At 41.4% G+C, this 19,132-nt stretch overlaps 2 protein-coding genes across 2 annotated transcripts; one reads left to right on the plus strand and one right to left on the minus strand.

The window, feature by feature from the left end:
- The first annotated feature begins 87 nt into the window (after nucleotides 1-87).
- Nucleotides 88-10,351, plus strand: cse1l (CSE1 chromosome segregation 1-like (yeast)). The gene is made up of 25 exons (XM_072382224.1): nucleotides 88-168; nucleotides 1,356-1,448; nucleotides 1,585-1,727; nucleotides 2,017-2,118; nucleotides 2,217-2,362; nucleotides 2,447-2,537; nucleotides 2,638-2,745; nucleotides 3,068-3,160; nucleotides 3,356-3,523; nucleotides 3,625-3,754; nucleotides 3,882-3,947; nucleotides 4,301-4,503; nucleotides 4,644-4,728; nucleotides 4,951-5,012; nucleotides 5,103-5,239; nucleotides 6,489-6,592; nucleotides 6,702-6,799; nucleotides 6,901-7,051; nucleotides 7,146-7,354; nucleotides 7,487-7,584; nucleotides 7,677-7,762; nucleotides 7,908-7,989; nucleotides 8,713-8,859; nucleotides 9,344-9,575; nucleotides 9,738-10,351. The coding sequence occupies exons 2-25, from the start codon at nucleotides 1,364-1,366 to the stop codon at nucleotides 9,825-9,827; spliced, it is 2,916 nt and encodes a 971-aa protein (XP_072238325.1). The 5' UTR covers nucleotides 88-168; nucleotides 1,356-1,363; the 3' UTR covers nucleotides 9,828-10,351.
- LOC140303460 (retinol dehydrogenase 10-A-like) lies at nucleotides 10,031-13,570 on the minus strand. The gene is made up of 5 exons (XM_072382226.1): nucleotides 13,121-13,570; nucleotides 11,313-11,411; nucleotides 11,047-11,192; nucleotides 10,827-10,958; nucleotides 10,031-10,741 (listed from the first exon to the last, which is right to left on the minus strand). The coding sequence occupies exons 1-5, from the start codon at nucleotides 13,568-13,570 to the stop codon at nucleotides 10,621-10,623; spliced, it is 948 nt and encodes a 315-aa protein (XP_072238327.1). The 3' UTR covers nucleotides 10,031-10,620.
- Between the last annotated feature and the right edge of the window lie 5,562 nt (nucleotides 13,571-19,132).

Genomic DNA, 19,132 nt, shown 5'->3' on the forward strand with positions numbered 1-19,132 from the left:
CTGAGAGCATGAGAGGGGCGTGTTTCCGGGTTTGGTTTGGTCTGCGCGTGCGCGATGCACTGACCGCGCAGTTCCTTTTGCTCAGACGTTTGAAAACTGGCACAGCGAGCACATATGTGCGGTCTGTAGTGGCTCCACATCACATATCATCCTAACTTGAAAATAACGGTAAGAAATCACCTCACTTAAGCAGTCATTAGATTTATTTATACGGGGTCAAGCGTCTCCGCAGTCTTATCAAAGCTGGTGAGTATGTACATAATGATCGGAATGAGCTAACTTTATGATTAGCAGGAAACACATTAGCAAGCTAGTTGTAGCATTAGCTGAATGACTTGGGGACCCGGCTGCTGGATCAGTCTATTCACTGGAACTGGAATTTTCTTCTCCACACCGCTTTTGATGGTAGTGTGCATATAATGGTTGGTTGGGACAGTGGAGCTAAAAATACACACCTTTAGATGTCACTTTAACTTGACACACCAACGCCACGTGCTTATATTTAAACTTAAAACCTTTAGCCTGCTAGCTTATATGTTACACTCCATAAACTGACCTGGAGTCATCGGGGAAACAGCCAATGCCAGACTGAGGCAATGTAGCCTGTCTGGCTTGGTTAGCTATTAGCTTGTGGTTATAAAGCTTGAATGGTTGACACTTTAGAGGAATGTTAAACTTACTCAACAGTCTAACTGTCTTGTAAACTGCACGTAGTATTTCAATAACATTGGCAAGCGCACGTAGGGTAATTTGATACTTGATTTTTTTATTTGATTTTTTTTTTTAGCAGAAACAATGTTACACATACAGTTACAAACAAAATATGTATTGCCTAAAAGTTGAGAAGAATGCAAAGGGAAAGAAGAAGGAAGTTATTTTCATACATTTTTCAAACCTTTGAAATGTATATTAATGAAAATAGTTGTGTAAATCACATCGAGCAATGCCACAAAAAACGATGGAACCGATTACATCTGATCAGATCAGATAAAAGCTGAACCCCACCCATCTCATTCCTAGCTGTACACCCCTGATTTCTCTCCTTGGAGAGCAGAAGTCAAGGTAATGGGCATTTAACAAAATGAGACATCCCTATTGGAACCACCATTTTAAACGGCTATTGATTAAATGGCCCACATCTGTCATTTCGTGATCTCCATTAATGTAGCATTAAATAATGCAACGTAATGAACGAAATGAACACCTGAGCATTATTCCTTAGATCATTGCATGACTTTAGGAACACTTGTGAAAACTATTGTCTGTGAACATTGTTTGTCACTTCCTCCATAAATTACTTCCTCCAATAAAAACTTTTCTTTCATTCATTTGCTCCCTGTCTTTTTCTCCCATAGTTGCAAGCATGGAACTGAATGATGCCAATCTGCAAACCCTGACAGAGTTCCTAAGGAAAACACTGGACCCAGACCCAACAGTCAGGCGTCCAGGTAAGTCTCCTCACTTGTGTATCATAATGATGTATACGGAACAATTATTTCCACTGACCTGTATGTGCAAGCTCTGTAATTTGTGTGTCAAAGCTCTGCGTTGTAGCACTTTTTTTATTTCCTCCCCCTCTCTCAGCTGAGAAGTTTCTTGAATCTGTGGAGGGAAACCAGAACTACCCGTTGTTACTCCTCACTTTGCTGGAGAAGTCCCAAGACAACGTGATTCGTGTCTGTGCTGCTGTTACGTTCAAGAACTACATCAAAAGAAACTGGCGAATTGTGAGTCCGACTAGTTCTCATTGACTCTCCCAGCACCCTGCTGCATCTTTCACAAATACTGCATGAGGTTAAATTCAGTAGATTATAATCCACCTGAGTTACCTGATTGTTTGCTTTTGAAGTGACAGAAACTTTGCTGATTAGCTCTGCTTTGTTTAAGTTAATGGTGATTCGTTAAGCAGTGGAAACACTACTATAAAATATGTTTTTACGGTCTGGTGTGCATTTTAAAACATTTTTGTTGTCATTCTTAATGTTTTAACTTAACGTTGTGGTTTGTTTCTTAAAGATTGAAGATGAGCCAAACAAAATCTCTGATACAGACCGGACGGCAATTAAAGCTAACATTGTAAATCTGATGCTGAGCAGCCCAGAACAGATTCAAAAGCAGGTACATCGTTGCATGTTTTCATGGCTTAACAGGTCTACTTTGGAGAAGTGCAGCAGCACGCTTAACTACGGTGTCTTATTTCTGATGCATTTCCACAGTTGAGCGACGCCATCAGCATCATAGGCAGAGAAGACTTTCCTCAAAAATGGCCAGACCTTCTAACAGAAATGGTGACCCGCTTCAGAAGTGGAGACTTCCACATCATCAACGGAGTGCTTCGTACCGCACATTCCCTCTTTAAGAGGTAGAGCTCTCTCCCTCAACGATTAGTACTCCACACGTATGTTTATAAAGTCATTTTGAAATATTCTCTGCGCTGCTTTTCAAGGTACCGCCATGAGTTCAAGTCGAATGAGCTTTGGACGGAGATAAAACTGGTGCTGGACACATTTGCCCTACCTCTGACAGAGCTGTTCAAGGTTTGTAAGCTCACTGTTGAGTTGCTGCACTCGCACAGCTACGCTAAATGTTGTGTAGCGGGCAACACGTTTCAAAACGATTTTTCTCTCTTTGTTGCAGGCCACAATTGAGTTGTGTCAGACTCATGCTAATGACATCAATGCCTTGAAGGTCCTCTTCTCGTCTCTCACGCTCATCTCTAAGCTTTTTTACAGTCTTAACTTTCAGGTCAGTTCCGTTTCTGTGCACTGAATATATTCCCGTTTTGGATATTCTTGATGCATCTTTCCAGCTACAGGATTGGATTCTTTCTTTAAGGAATATGTCAAATCAATCTAGAGCTAACAGTTGTTTCTTGGGCTTAGATTAGTTTAATCACTAATGATGCATAATCCAATAAGTCTCCTCGACACCTTTGGGGAAAGTAGTCACGTGTTGGCACTGTCAGGACAGTTTCATATTGAATTTACCCCATGCTTTTGTTCTATTCATACATATTGATCATTATCGGGGCTGTTTGTGTGTAACTGTACCCTGCTTTATTACACAGGACCTTCCGGAGTTTTTTGAAGACAACATGGAAACCTGGATGACCAACTTTCACGGCTTACTGACTTTGGATAATAAGCTTTTACAGACAGATGTACGTTGTCTTTTTTATTTTTTTTCCTCCTGTGCGTGCAACAATTATTAATTGATTGAATTTGATTGAATATCAATTGATTTGTAAGTCGCTTTGGATAAAAGCGTCTGCTAAATACATAAACATAAACATTAAAACACAAGAAGTGACATTTCTTTTAACAATGATATGTTTGCATCTCTTGCTACATCCCAGGATGAAGAGGAGGCCGGTCTTCTGGAGCTGCTGAAGTCTCAGATATGCGACAATGCTGCGCTTTACGCTCAGAAGTACGATGAGGAATTTCAGCCGTACCTGCCCCGCTTTGTGACTGCCATCTGGAACCTTTTAGTCTCCACTGGCCAGGAAGTCAAATATGACCTGGTGAGAGTACTCGGCCCCCATCCTTTTTTTTTAATTTATTTAAAGTTATTGATGTTTGTTGTCCATCTACGCACTGACACTGCACTCTGTCCTTGTTGCAGCTTGTAAGCAATGCTATTCAGTTTTTGGCATCAGTCTGTGAAAGGCCACACTACAAGCATCTATTTGAGGACCAGAATACACTCACTAGCATTTGTGAGAAGGTTATTGTGCCCAACATGGAGTTCAGAAGTAAGTGATCAGTTTAAAAATCTGTAAATGTTATCTCTGGCTGACTCGGATTCTGACTTCTGTATGTGTGGTTACAAATGTGTGTATTGTGTCACACTGACCAGATTACCGTCTCATGCCTGAACAGGTGCCGATGAGGAGGCCTTTGAAGATAACTCGGAGGAATACATCAGGCGAGATCTTGAAGGATCCGGTAAGGATTTCTGGCCCAGTCCACACTAGCGCAGATGCTTTGCAAAACAAACCTTTTCTTCTGTGTTTGCACCTCTCATCCACATGCACATGGTGTTTTTATTTATTTATTTTTTTTATAGAAACACTTTCCAAAGTTTTGGCCTACTTTGTGTATTTCCCGTGTACTTGAAACCATAACAACAATGCATCTAGATGCTGTTTTTTCTGACATTTTCCTTGGATTTCATCATATTGTACTGTATCATCACATTGAGCAACAAATTATACGAAGTCATCTGTCCACATAATCAAATCGCATTCGTTTTAAGTGTTTTTTTTTGTTTTTTTTTTGTTCCTCAAATCTTTTATCAGACATCGACACTCGTCGGAGGGCAGCGTGCGACTTGGTGAGAGGCCTTTGTAAATTTTTTGAGGGGCCTGTCACGGCGATCTTCTCTGGCTACGTGAACTCGATGCTGGCAGAGTACGCCAAGAGCCCGAGAGAGAACTGGAAACACAAGGATGCCGCCATCTATCTGGTCACATCACTGGCGTCTAAAGCTCAGACACAGAAGGTGCGGTTGATATGCATTTTCAAACGCTGACGTAATGTAGTGTGTAACAGCTAATTCAGTATGGTTCAGAACTACTGTGTTAGAAACGGTTTGTGCATTTTAATTAGTCTCTATTTTTCCTCTTCTGTATTCCCCAACAGCATGGAATAACACAAGCCAATGAGTTGGTGAATCTGACAGAATTCTTAACGAACCACATTCTTCCAGACTTAAAATCCTCTAATAGTAAGAGCGCTTTGGCAGTTTTTGATGTGCTGCAGAATTGCAACATGTCTTGGATGTTTGAAAAATCATCTCGCATTAAGAGAGAGGCTCCATCTTCATGTCTTAGTTCTTGGAGTTTTTTTGTTTCTGCTGAAATGTTATTGTTTTTTTTAACAGTATTATCCAATGATGCAATTTCCCTGCTGCTTAAAAACACAAATTTGTATTTTTATTTTGTTTTAGTTAATGAGTTCCCAGTGTTGAAGGCAGATGCAATCAAGTACGTTATGATCTTCAGAAGTCAGGTATGAACTCGCGCTTCCACCATGTTTTGCTACATCTCTAAAGTGAAGATGAACTCCTTCCTGAGGGCTCCTTCTGTCTTTTCCCCTCAGCTCCCGAAAGAACATCTGCTGCAGGCAGTTCCTCTTCTGATATCTCACCTGCAGGCAGAGAGCACCGTAGAGCACACTTATGCGGCCCATGCGCTGGAGAGGCTGTTCACAATGAGAGGCCCCAACAACGCAACACTGTGAGTATCAAGTTAAATTAATAATAAAAGTTGATAACTTAAATGTAAATTCATATTGCATATCCTTCTAAATTCCAGCGTGTAACAATCATCATAACCAGGGCTGTGTGTGCGTGTAGAATCGTGTTAGAATATGAACTGTAGTGTTTTCATCACATTAGAAGAAGCACTTTATATCCAGAGACCCTACAGGTCATCTCCATGGCTACGATGCGCTGCCATGTTGCCATAGTATCATCAGAAGGCTCCAGCTCTACAGCACAGCCTGTTTTATACTGCCATCGTAGCTCGGGAGCACCTTGCACCTTGAGCCACTAGCTGCATGATGCACTCTGGATGCTTCTACAAACTTTAAAGTGTATAAAATAAGGGGAGTTCTTTTATTTTGATACCCCGGAAACATTTGAAATGAACTGTAAAGTGAAATCAGATTGGACAAAAGGCTAATGCTGAACACACTGCACTTCAGCTCAGGCTGGATTTTAGTTGTCCTCAGTCTTCAGTACATTTAAAACATTGGCGTAAAGAGTTGCTGTTTACTTTGTTTCATCGTCTCATGTGGTCATCAACAAAAAATGAGTTGGGATGTGACCAAGTTCAGATCAGATGTTGGACCCAGGATTTATTCATTTTTTTTAATATTCAGCTTTGCCGGTTATACGCAGTATTGGACTGCTACCGTTTTATAGTTTTCAGCCTGGAGGCAGAATGAAATGTGACAGATATGAGGGGGGAAATGATGGCTTGGATATTTGCTGTCAGATGTGTAGACACAAAGTTTTCCTGCAATGCAACACTGTTAAGTGTCCTAACATTTTCAGTCTGGTGAGTGTAATCGCTTTTAACACTTTGTCAGTGTTGAAATAAACTTGGGCTGGCATCTGTGCTACCTGGTTAAACACACAGTTTGAAAATACCTGGAAACCCGCGTGGAGGTTAGGTGTCTGGGTCTTTTTTCCGTGAACTTTGGCATCTTTGACTTTTACGTGTAGTACTCCGTTGATTCTTTTAGAAGTTCGTCTCTGTAGTTTGTCAGACTGTGTGAGAACTGTAAATAGTACAAGGAGCAGCAGTGTTGGGCTTTATCTCTTCACACTCTGGTGGGATTGCCTCTCAAAGCACTGTGCTATTACAGCTGTTAAACATGTTGTCTTAAAAAGAGACAAAATGACACAAGAGTGAGGGGGGGAAAAGATCTACTCGGACCTTTGCTCTATCTGTAGCTTCTAACCTTTCTATATGCTGTCAGTATCACATCTGCAGAGATGGCTCCTTTTACTGAACAGCTCCTCAACAACCTGTTCAAAGCACTGGCTCTTCCTGGCTCTGCAGAAAATGAATACATCATGAAAGGTAAATCTGACTGCTCTGTTGTCTTAATGCTCCCCATTAAATGTCTTATCCAAACTGATTTGGGTCTACTCATCGTGCTTTTTGTCCCCCTCCTCTTCTGTCTCTAAAGCCATCATGCGCAGCTTCTCCCTGCTGCAGGATGTTATTGTTCCCTACATTCCCACTCTGATTGGTCAACTCACTCACAAGCTGCTCTTAGTCAGCAAGGTAACGAACCATTTCTTTCCGTCAATGAAATAGATTTAGAAAGAAACTTGTTTGGGGGAGTAAATGCGTTGAACGGTCTAAGTTGTTGTAAATGTTCTCAGAATCCCAGCAAGCCTCACTTTAACCACTACCTGTTCGAGTCCTTGTGCCTGTCTGTGAGGATCACCTGCAAGGCCAACCCCACTACTGTCAGCAGCTTTGAGGAAGCCCTCTTCCCCGTCTTCACGGAGATCCTTCAGAACGATGTCCAGGGTATGTCAGCGCTGTGAAATGAGACTTTCACCTTCTATAGATGACGTGTCGATGAGACGACTCGGCTCATTGTTCGTTTGTGCTTCTTTTGCAGAGTTTCTTCCGTATGTGTTCCAGGTGATGTCCCTCCTCCTAGAGATCCACTCCAACTCTATTCCCGCTTCCTATATGGCTTTATTTCCCCATCTGCTGCAGCCTGTTCTGTGGGAGCGGACAGGAAACATCCCCCCTCTTGTGCGCCTCCTTCAGGCTTACCTCGAGAAGGGAGGCGCTACGATTGCTGGTTCTGCTGCAGATAAAGTAGTAAGTAAAGGTCGCGTGTAATGCAGGGAAGACATAAACTATTACACCATTTGGTTGATAAATGGAGGATACCAGCATTTAATTCTTAACAAAGCGGATTGTTTAGCTTTCTTGCTCATCTTTCCCCCTCAGCCTGGTTTGCTCGGAGTTTTCCAAAAGCTTATTGCTTCCAAAGCCAACGACCACCAGGGTTTTTACCTTCTCAACAGCATCATAGAGCACATGCCGCCGTAAGTCTTATTACAATCCTCAGATTGGCGGGTCAGTTGTAAAGTTATTGTACTTATAATTTTTGTTGATTTTGTATTACTTCATCCTTCAGAGAATCTGTCATCCAGTACAGGAAACAGATCTTCATTTTGCTCTTCCAGAGGCTGCAAAGCTCTAAAACCACCAAGTTCATCAAGAGTTAGTACAGTCTTTTTCTAACACTCATGTTCGTGTTTCTGAGCTTTTGATATAGTTGATACATCTTCATTGATGAAGCATTTTACCTTGCATGGATAGCAGCGATGTGCTTAGTTTTTACTGGTGTGTTTTCTGTTTCTCGAAGGTTTCTTGGTGTTTATCAACTTGTATTGTGTCAAATATGGAGCTATTGCACTTCAGGAGATTTTTGACAGCATCCAGCCAAAGTAAGTATATGTTGGTTTTTTTTTTTTTAAAGTAAAACTCACAACATTGTGATGTATAAGTACAGCCTGTGGCCCCATGTGGAAAATGGAACCTGGAGTTGGCTTCAGCTAAGTGTAAAAGGGCTGAATCTCACTGTTAAAAATCGCTTCAGTTGTGATATAGATGTTTCCATTCTGCGTACCCAAAAATACCTGAACCCACACCTCAGGGAAATGTAGCACAAGTTTTTAGAGTGAGGTCAGTTTGATGTTTGCAGTTTCTGGAGTTATGTTGAAACCAAATGTATTTCATGTATTTTACTGCTAACACAAAATGACACGAGAACATACAAATGCAAGAAAAACCCATCTGGTCTTGCCTTTCGAGCCGGGACTCGTGCACTGTCCTTGAGCATCGATGTCGGGGGGGTGAAAGTGCAGAGGGAGGCTGAAGTTGATCCTGAGCCGATAAGGGAGGCTGTAACGGATGCAAAAAAAAAAGTCTGTGTCTCTGCTGATTCCCTGACACCAACCTGATGTGTGTAAGCACACATCTGTGCAGGGCTGAGCCCCTTCTGTCTGATATTTGTCAACCACCAAAGAGACATGGTGGCAGGTTCATGGGGATTTATATCTCAGTATCCCTTGGTTCCAGTTCTTTTGCAGGACTGTCTTAATGTTTAATGTAAAAGCAGAAGATCTTTGGAAAAATTCCTTAAAATCTTTCGACTTTTTGTGTTGCAGAATGTTTGGTATGGTGTTGGAGAAAATAGTTATTCCAGAGGTTCAGAAGGTGTCCGGAGCAGTTGAGAAGAAGATCTGCGCTGTCGGCATTACAAAAGTCCTTACAGAGTGTCCTGCAATGATGGACACGGAGTACACGAAACTCTGGTAAGAAATCAGCCTGAAGGAACCCCACCTGCTGTTTCTTGCTCTGTGTTTTTATTCATCTCATCTATTTTATCTATATGATCTATTATTTATAGCTTTACCAACTCAGTCGTGTTTTCGTTTGTTCAGTCTGGTTTGACCTCGGCTCAGAACTCTTTTTTTTTTATGCGACAAAAGAAGCCAGAATTTTTTTGGAGGGATGCACAGATGTGCAATTGAGATCTTGCCTCCCAATCAGATTAATACCAAAAGAAAACATCGTTTATGGAGGGAAAATATATGACTTGTAGTCAGCTGTGAAGACGGCTATTAGTGCTCATTTTTAATACATCCAGAGATCAGGAGAGTGTAAGACAGCATGAAATTTAAGGGTGCATGCTCACATTTGGGCCAGTCTGCTGCCTGACTGATTTTGTTCCTCATTTGAGGATGCAAATTAACTTTATTACCCTGAGTAAAGCTAACCATTAATGCGTGTTGTCAGGACCCCACTGCTCCAGGCTCTCATTGGCCTGTTTGAATTGCCAGAAGATGACAGCATCCCAGATGATGAGCATTTCATTGACATCGAAGACACACCAGGCTATCAAACCGCATTCTCACAGCTGGCCTTTGCGGGGAAGAAGGAGCACGACCCAATCGGAGACGCTGTGGGTAATCCAAAAATCCTGCTGGCCCAGTCGCTCCACAAGCTTTCCACCGCCTGTCCCGGAAGGGTACGTTCAGACATCCAGGAAGTAGTCCGTGTCCTCCTCCGAAAACAGCCTGCATTTGAATTATTTACAAGATTGTGGTGTAAATGTTAGGATTTAATCAATCAAAAGACTGGAAAGAAGCACGATCAAGTCAGTGTTGTCCCTTTTGTCTTTGTGGTGCAGGTTCCTTCAATGCTGAGCACCAGTCTGAATGCAGAGGCCCTGAAGTTCCTGCAGGGGTACTTGCAGGCGGCCACCGTGCAGCTCGTTTGAAACCCATAAGATGGCGATGAATCTGTAGGAGACCAAAGTGGCCCCCAGATCACATGACAGACCTGCTTCAGCTGAATTTGAGATTTGACAGTTGTATGATGGAAATAATAGTTTTGCCTGAATTAGGGGTGTGTTCTCTAATGGAAGATTTTTAAGGGTTTTTTAAAGACATAACCAAAAGTAGGCATAACTGTATTATACAGTAGGCTATCAAGGATTTGGATAGGAAGAATGTGGGTATGTACTGGTGCAGTTGTCATTTTATTTCAGCAGCAGCAGTAGAGGTAAAAATTTACTTTATTGTGGAATACAGAACATCTGAATCTAATGAAAGGAATTTCTTTGGTACATTTTTTTTTGTATGTTTAAATTCCTTTTGATGGTTATGGAGGGTGAAGTCTGTGGCTCAAACATAATGCTTCATATTTTTCTGTCGCATGTTTCCCTCAGATTTGTCGGCGTGTTGTCCTTTTTTCTGCTCTGTTTGTTAATGTGAATAAAGAGGCACTTGTATAAATCTGTTATCGCTGCAGGCTCAAAGTTTTTTTTTTTTTCACTTTGATCCTTCAGGTACAGTCACGGCTCCTTTTCACTGTGCATTTCCAAACATTTATGCATGTGTGTTCTGGATAAAGTTGCATGAGAAGAAAACGTTGCAGGGAAGTCTGAGGGGGGGGGGACTGAGCTAGTGCAGATAGTGGGCTCTCTCCTTTAAGATGTCACGTAATCTACACACAACGAGCCTTTGGTGTCTACATCAGTCCTTTTAACAGCATTTTAAGACCGAACAGTCTTAGGAAGACTTGATATGGCCGTTGGAGGTCTTCAATTCGGCGTTCTTGATGAAAGGTAGCATGCACTTGTCACCGCCCATAAAGCGATACGTCACAACATTTGCCTCCCAAGGCAACAGTCTACAAACAGAAAAATCAAAGTCATTAATTTATCGACTTTGTTACAACAAGCGATGATGTCTGAAGAACCGTTCTGATTACTTACGCTCTTGTAAGGAAGGGAATGTACATAATGCGAGGAATACAGATCATCTGCTGGTCTCCTAAAATGGCTTTCATGGACTGCTGGACGGTGTAAAGAGGCTCCAGTGGTGGAATTAGACTCCGTAATTCTTTCCTGGTTGATGTCAAACAAAAGGCAGTGACTGAAGTGTTCCATATTTCACTGCAACCAATCAAATAAGTTTTAAATGAAGGCATCTTACCTGATTTCACAGCCAGCAAACATCCCCGTGTCTACAATATACGGGCACACTAAGGTTGTTTTGATGCCATTGTGGTTTTCTGCTTGCAGCTCGTGTGCCAGTGACTCGTGGAAACCAACGGCGCCAAATTTGCTGGCACAGTAATCCTGGAAGGGAGGGAAGATGAAAGCCGAATGAGGTGCAGTTAGGTCAGTTAACACAGTATACTTTGATAATGGCAGTTCTAAGATGTTCCTGCTGGGTTTGGGGATCCCATCCCATCGTACCTCTACACAGGCTGTGGTGAAAAGTCCAAGAGCGCTTGCTACTGTTACAATGTGACCATGGTTCCTTGCTTTCATCTGAGGCAGGAAGGCCTTTGTCATCTGTTGAAGTGAGTTTTAGCGAGGTCATTTTAGTAAAAAGGACATAAAACAGAAACACATTTTGGGGAGCATACAGAAGCTGGGCCACCTCTGATCACATTTTCTATTACTGGGAAAAAATAAGAGAGAGTAGAAGATCAATAAATCCCCAAATGGCACAGAGATACATCTCAAACATTAAAACATCAAATTTTATTAGTTTAAAAAGCAAAAGTACATCATGTTAAACGTTTGGACACCTGAAGGGATTTGAGCTCTTGGAAGGTCCCAGATCTTAATTAGGATGTCATGAGCCTGCCTTCTTCACAGTCACTGTGAGGAAACACCAGTTTAATGTAAATTTTAAAACTAAATGTTGACTCAGCAAATCTTTTCTCAATGACAGCAGCTGTCATGCACATTGAAAATTAAAATAGCTGATGCCCACGAAGCAGAAAAAGGCTATAAAAAGATGGCAATGCGGTTTCAGGATGTCATTTCCTCAGTTAATGTAATTAAGAAACAACTGTTTACAGGAGCCGTTGGAAGACAAAGAAAACCTTTGGAGAAAAGACCTTCATGAAGGATCACTGGTCTGCGGTAGTGGTGCCGTCTTCCTGTGCAGCCACAAATAGGGTTTTTATGAAAAAGAATCATCTGAAGAACTCTTCCTCATCCTCTGAAAAATTCAGCACCAAATATTTGCAAAAGCAAAGATATCTTTGGAGAAAAAAGGATGTGGTTTCATTTGGAGAGATGAAATATTAGCAAATTTATGGAGTTTAACATCCCACTTTTATAAAAATGATACATTGAAAAAAGAGAGAGAACAACAGCACATAGATGTCCATTTGTCTTATTTTGAAACTGTACAAGCTGAGTAGCCTCATGTTGTTAAAAAAAGAAAACAAAAAGAATGTGTCCTCTTTAGCTTTGTGAGTTTCAGAAATAGGTACTTTCTTGGTTTTAAACAGATGTTTATGTGTATTCCCAGTATCACCTGAAACCCTGTGTGTGTGTGTGTGTGTTTCAGGCCTTTACTGATTAAACTGAAAATGCTCTTATGAGTCATACTCTTTAAGAGCAAGGTCCCCCCCTATTAATGCCAGATGGAGATGCACAGATAGAGGCATCAATGAAATCTTAAACAGGGGAACAGCTGCACGTCACATCCTGGCTCATCCGCTTCAGGGTGCTTTTGAGCGTCCAATACGCTTCCACAAAAACAGGGAAAACAACCGCCCACTGTATGACTTTTTCTGATAGCTTTTGGAGTGTTTGGTGCTAATAGGCTTGTCCTTTTCATTTGTGAGCATAAGGCCAAGGCTTAAAGGGGGATAAAAAGAAGAATCACATGCTCCATCCACCAGTCCCCTTGCGTGCTGTCCTTCTATCCTTTTAATGAGTGACTACCGCCCCCACTTTAACATTTATATCAATTTGCGAACAAATTTCCCTTATGAACATATTCACACAAGGAAATCTGGTATTAATATTACTTCATGACTAACTGGACTTTTTTAAGTCGGGACATGCTGTACCATTGGCTGCGGTACAGGCTGCTCTGATCCCTTCACACACGGGTGCACAAACACTGACCCGAGCCATTAGGGCGGACAGTGAATGGTTGTTACATAATCCATGTCAAGCGGGGTTAGAGCAGCTCTGTCTCTACAAAAAATTAGTTCCTTGCTGCTCATAGGTGTGTGCGTAAAAGCGTTAAGTCTCACCCAAAACAGCGCGTGGCAGTTCACCAGCAGCGTCCTCTCTAAAAGCTCATCAGGACACTCCAACAACCTGCGCCCAGCTACTACGCCTGCGTTGTTGACCAGTATAGAGACATCCCCGACCTCTGCTCTCACCCTCTCCGCCGTCTCATAAATGCTCCCGCGGTTAGAGAGGTCCACGGTGAACGTGTGGACCTTGACGCCCAGCTCACGCGCCAGTTGGGCAGTCTGCTCGTTGGCTGCCGTGTTGCAGTCCCACAGCACCAGGTGCGCTCCCTCTTTGGCGAACTCCAGGGCGAACAGGCGACCCAAAGCACCACCGGCTCCTGTGATCAGACAGAGTTCCCCATCGATGCTCTTCAGCCTCGGCCGGAGGACGGTCTGAATGATGGCGCATAGGATGGAGTAAGTTAGGTCGATGAGCATCAGCACCAAGTCCACTATGACAATCATGATGCTCCTGCGGTTCAGAAGGGTCCCTCGGCGCGTAGGAGATGTTCACGAGTGCACAGGCAGACTGCCAAGCTTTGCGGAGTTTTGGTTGTTTCTCTGCGTGACGTGGGTTTGGATGCCCAATTTATATAACATGTGTGTGCCGGATTAGAGCGCTGACTGATGAAGGGCTTTTTGTCTGATGGCGGAGGAGCTGAAAGGCCAACTCGAGCACGTTCATAACTCGCACATAAACAATGGCTGTAAGACTGAGGGAGGATTAAGATAGGCCAAACACTCAGCTCAGAGCCAAAAAGCCTATTGGTCAGTCTTCCATCATTTTGTGCATTATTAAAACTTTACTCAGAGCTATATCCAACTCCTATTTAACTCTGTAACTGTGAAATACAGAAGTTTATCTGTGAAAGGTCACCTATTACACAGACTTTCTTTTCATCTCGTACAGAAAGTTATTTCTGATCCATGATGTGAGGCGGATTATCCAACTCTGAGTAAAATGTTAAGGTGATAAACTTCTTAGCACGTGGGTGCAAATCCCTAATATGAGCACATTTTCATAAACAGACCTTTGGAAAATCCCTTTTTTTATGTTAGTAGGCTACACTTAACATTATATAATTGCTTTTTTTTAACAACTGCACTATCCTTGCATCAGACTTTAGAGGTCCAGTGCAAGTCGTTGCTGCAGAGACTCTTGTGGGGTGAAGACCGTTTGTGTCTTGCATGGGAAAAGCCTAAAGTTGTGACTAGCATTGACTGCGATGTAATCCTCCCCAAAGCTCTGGGCTGATGATCACTATAATGTAATCCAGCATGAGGAATGAGAATTGTTGTCTTTAGGGGATAGTGTAATGATGACTAAGGTGGCTGATGAAAAGCTGTCTAGCAAACCTCATAAATGGTTGTCTTTTGTTTACAAAGAAGAATGAAAGAAAGAAGAAGGCCAAACCTGTGATGGAAACAGCTGATATAACACATTTGGTTATAATCCCAGTACACAGTGGACTGAAAAACTGTGAAACAGGGAAACTGAATGGTGCTGAAGTGAGTAGTCAGTTTTATTTGATGATCTATTAGCATAAAACTTATTATCGATCAATTATTTGGCTGGTCAGTAACATTTAGTGGTCAGCAAAGGGCTGTTAACTGATATTTACACATTATGATAACTGGGTGTCAGCGTACAGAATATCAGCACATTAGTGTCAGTGGATTTTGTTTAAGACTTGGGAGGATCTCACATGAAAATAGTACGGATGATTTAGCACACTGACATAAGCATTCATTATAAACACGTTGGGTAGCTGTTGAAGGTAACACTTTGTTTTATCAAGGTTAAAAATTCATGCGCTTAAGTAATGCTCTTCAAATGCATGACCTGTGATGATTAAATGAATGTGAGTTGCATCATACAGTCAGCAAACCTGTTGCAAACCATTAGCAAATACCAGAGTTACCATGATTTCATATGATTAAGTAATCAGTTCAGGAGTGTCACTATTTTTCTTTTTTTAAATATTTGAACCTGGAACCTGTCACCTGAAAAGCGGGATATGAGTTATAAAAATTCAATAACTTAGTAACTGTATTTGGTGGGATTTCTGCGCAGGCAAACTCCCACTATATGTTGTAAGAATACCTTTATTATTTATTTTATTTATTTTAGCTTTTTTTCCCTGCATAATTAGTTGCACACTGTTTGATGTAGAAACACAGTTTAAATGTCAAAATGTGGCTTCTCTTATTTGTATGTCCAGTGTTTCAGAAATGATCAGTGGTCTATCTCAGAAAAATCCACAAAGAAATGAATGGGTAGAACATCCATAGCTAGAGTGTAACTGAAAGACAACGAAGTGGGGAAACCTAAAAGATTATAAAGAAAAATCTTTAACCATCTGCAGTTCTCAGTCTACAGACATTCATCAAAACCAGAGGAAAATGTGTCTTCTCTCTCTCACAGTGAAACTTTCTGAGCCAATTAATTTACAGCTTTTCTGCTACAGGCTAACAAATGACAGGAAAAGACCAATTTTCCCCATAGACTCCAATGCGGAATCAGTGTAAAAGTTTAAGAGAAAACCAAAATTCAGTCTGTTTTCAACTCACCCATGCATTCACATTCATTACATCTGAAAGCCAAATGTTACACTGATGTTTGAGGGAAAGCAGCGTGTCACACCAATTTCATTCACAACCCACACAGCAAAGGATGTTCGGCCCAAACAAAGCCCACATCTGGAGTTTTCTTTGGCCCACATTTGGGATTGAATGATACCATTGATCCAGGGTTATCGAGTTTGCCTAAATTCAGACGAAATTGACCTGACATGGCCCACATCTTCGTTTTCTTTGAGCCTTTGGGCCATGCCTGGCACGCACAACACTTGCCGTAATCCAAGTAAAACCCAGCTTTTGCCATTAGGGCCACATCTGATCAATACAACACATGCTGTAACCCAAATACCGTAGCAGACATGAGTCCCAAAACTAATCAGCTTAATGGTAGCTCTGTGTAGTTGTGTGTCATCGTATATACAGACAGGATGTTGACCTCTCCCCATGGTAGAAGTCGTTGTCTAAAGAACAGCAGACCAGATATTCGACTCATTTGAGCTATTCAGACCATTTCAACAGATTTGATAAGAATATCAGTGTTACCGTGAAATTATTTTGTGATGTTGTTGTAGCGCGCCTTCTTAAAGGTGCCTCAGAATTCTGTTGGTATTTTTCTGTGATTGTGTCGCAGCATGTGCTTTTCAACCTGATGACATTCAACAGGTAAAGAGGCTGTGCGTGGTTCCACCTCAGGTGGAACTTCCCTCCCTTCAGGGGGGTGGATGGATGGAGGCTCTTCCCCCTCACACACCTGTAGCAACTTCAACACAAGACCTTCTGGGTTCACTTGGCACTGGAGGTCACATTACCAGCCAAAAGTGTGAATGCAGTATCCACACACAGTTGTCACTCATGAGAAGGAGCCCGTTTGTCACTTTTATGACTTCCCTGAGGTGTATGAGGTAAGCCCCGCCTCCTGAATGGATCCTGTGTCATCCTCCGCTGGTGTAAAAACTCCAGCTCAGTCAGAATCATCTACTCAGATGAAAGCAGTTGTCTTTAGTGATGGAAAAGCTTGAACAACATCCTCTCACTACACATGCTCTTTACATTCAGTGCTCACTATGGGGACATCTGTTCAATCAAATGTAGAATATTATATACTAGATATCTCATGAAAAAGGTCTTCAGTTTGACAGCTAGACTCAGAATGCCAAAGCTTTATATGAACTTAAATTAAACCTCTGAATTCATGTGACAGAGGATAGAATGACTTAAACTGAGCTGGATATTTTAACTGTTAATATTCCTCCTTGATATGTTGTGTGTATCTGTTGTTCTGTATGAGAAACATTGTACATGCATGTATTAAACTGAATGACACTTGAAGTAGCATGGTTTGTTTTGTTATAGCCTAGTTGCCTTTATCTCACTGTTTGCCCATAGATGTCATCAGAATCACAGGAATTTCAGCTTTTCAAACAACTGCTCTGATGCCGCAGACATACAAGATTAAATTTACACAGGTCTCGTCGTTTGGTTTTTATCTGCCATGTCAAGCAGAGAATGGGCCGTTGGTTATAATAAGGTTTTCTGACATTCTTAGGCTCAATCATCCATAGCATTTTTACTGCAGTTATTTTCCCTCATGTAGTAATTCACTTCAAATGTTATTGTGCGTTTTGTATACACACATACTTTGTCTCGATTGAGAAATTTATGTCTATGCTCAAACCAATTTCTAATGTGCAACCCACCGTATGATACATGGAATACATGAAGCACAATCGAGAGGGAAAAAAATATAAAAACAAACAAACAAACAAAATACTTAAAAATTAAACTAATCAAATATGAAGTAATGAGTCACTTTTCCATAAACACTCAGGATGATGCACCATTTTATTTCAAGGGATACACAAAAGGTAACGTAATCAGTGTAGAAGTAACAGGTCAACAGTATCTCTACAAGCCCAGTTACTAACCTTTCCTGCCTCACAGGAAGAGGGTTCCTGGTTCAAATCCTGGCTGGGCCTTTCTCTGTGGAGTTTGCATGTTGCATGTGTGGGGTCTCTCAGGATACTCTGACTTCCTCACAGCATCCAGAAACATGCATGTTAAGTTAATTGGTTAATTGGTAATTCTCAATTGACCCTAGACCAGAGTGTATGGTTGTTTGTTTCGTTTGTCTCTGTGTGGCCCTGTGATGGACTGGTGACCCGTCTGGGGGGTACCCTGCCTCTCTCCCAATGACAGCTGGAATAGGTTCCAGCCCCCCCACAACCCTGAGTTGGATTAAGCAGGTATAGAGAATGGATGATTAGGCTATGGGAAATTAGTAATGTGTGGAGCAAATAAACATTTCACATGGCAACTGTGACAGCAAATACTACTGTTTCTTCCCGTTTTTACCCTGTTATGCATGTTAGCTCCAGCATAGCACTTTCAATATTTTCAGAAAAATAATACAGACTTCCAAACACCAGAGGGCGCTGTTGTATAAACTACAATGCTCTTCCGGAAACCACAATCCCTGTCGTTTTGTAACTCCACCAGAATGCGTTCGTAGATTACTTTCCTACTCTTGTGCGTTGACACTTTTGGTTTAAAACAAAGAGTCTGCAGCCTTGGATTATTGTCTTTTATTAAGCATCAGTCCGTAGAAGAAGAAATTTGCTTCAAAACTGCTCGTCATAGACATTATCCTACAGCTTTTTTTTATTTTAAATGATATTTACAAGTTCTGTGTCAAAGTTTTATAGCGCTACATGCGTTGAAAAACAGGAAACCACACACATAATATTCTACAAATTCAACTGGTACAAAGTATGAAACTTTACAAAACAAACATTTCCCCCAACACAGTAAGGACAGCATACAGAGCCGTGTGACTTAAACAGAGTGATTGTTTCCCTGATTTGGGGTATAATTCAGAAAATTTCAATTATAGTTCTGTATTTGGCTTGAACCTCTTGTGTGAAACATTGTACTGAAAAAAAGGATTACCTGTTGATGTTCAAAATTTGTGCTTTTGGAAATTGTACTTCAATCAATATGTGCCTTTCTACGTTGACGTTTGAACCACCAACAAGACAGCAGAGGATTTCAGTCTGAAAAATCAATAAAGTGCAGTTCAGAAAAAGAAAAATTAAAATATAAAAGCAATAAAGACATTGTTAACATTCATTCAGAACACACAAATGAGTTGCATTTGTTAAAATAGACTATGGCTTGTTTGGAGGAAAGTTGACTTATGATAAGAGGCTCATTTTCAAAAATTTGTCATTTACTGCATGTCTGAATGTTGTGTGATGAATTCTAATGAACCCTCATTATACACCGTGTTCCACACCCTCCCTTTTCTATCTATCTAGTCTTTTTCTTCTGCCTCCAACACCTTCAACAGTGAAAGCCATATGACCATTTGTCAGTTTGACATTTTTATTCCATTACCATGCAGTGTTATCCCACGCACCAGTGACTGTAAGTTGCCTCCCTTTTTCCAGA

The sequence above is a fragment of the Leuresthes tenuis genome, unplaced genomic scaffold (genome assembly GCF_036924035.1).
Source record: "Leuresthes tenuis unplaced genomic scaffold, fLeuTen1.0.hap1 SCAF_3, whole genome shotgun sequence".
NCBI classification, from domain to species: domain Eukaryota; kingdom Metazoa; phylum Chordata; class Actinopteri; order Atheriniformes; family Atherinopsidae; genus Leuresthes; species Leuresthes tenuis.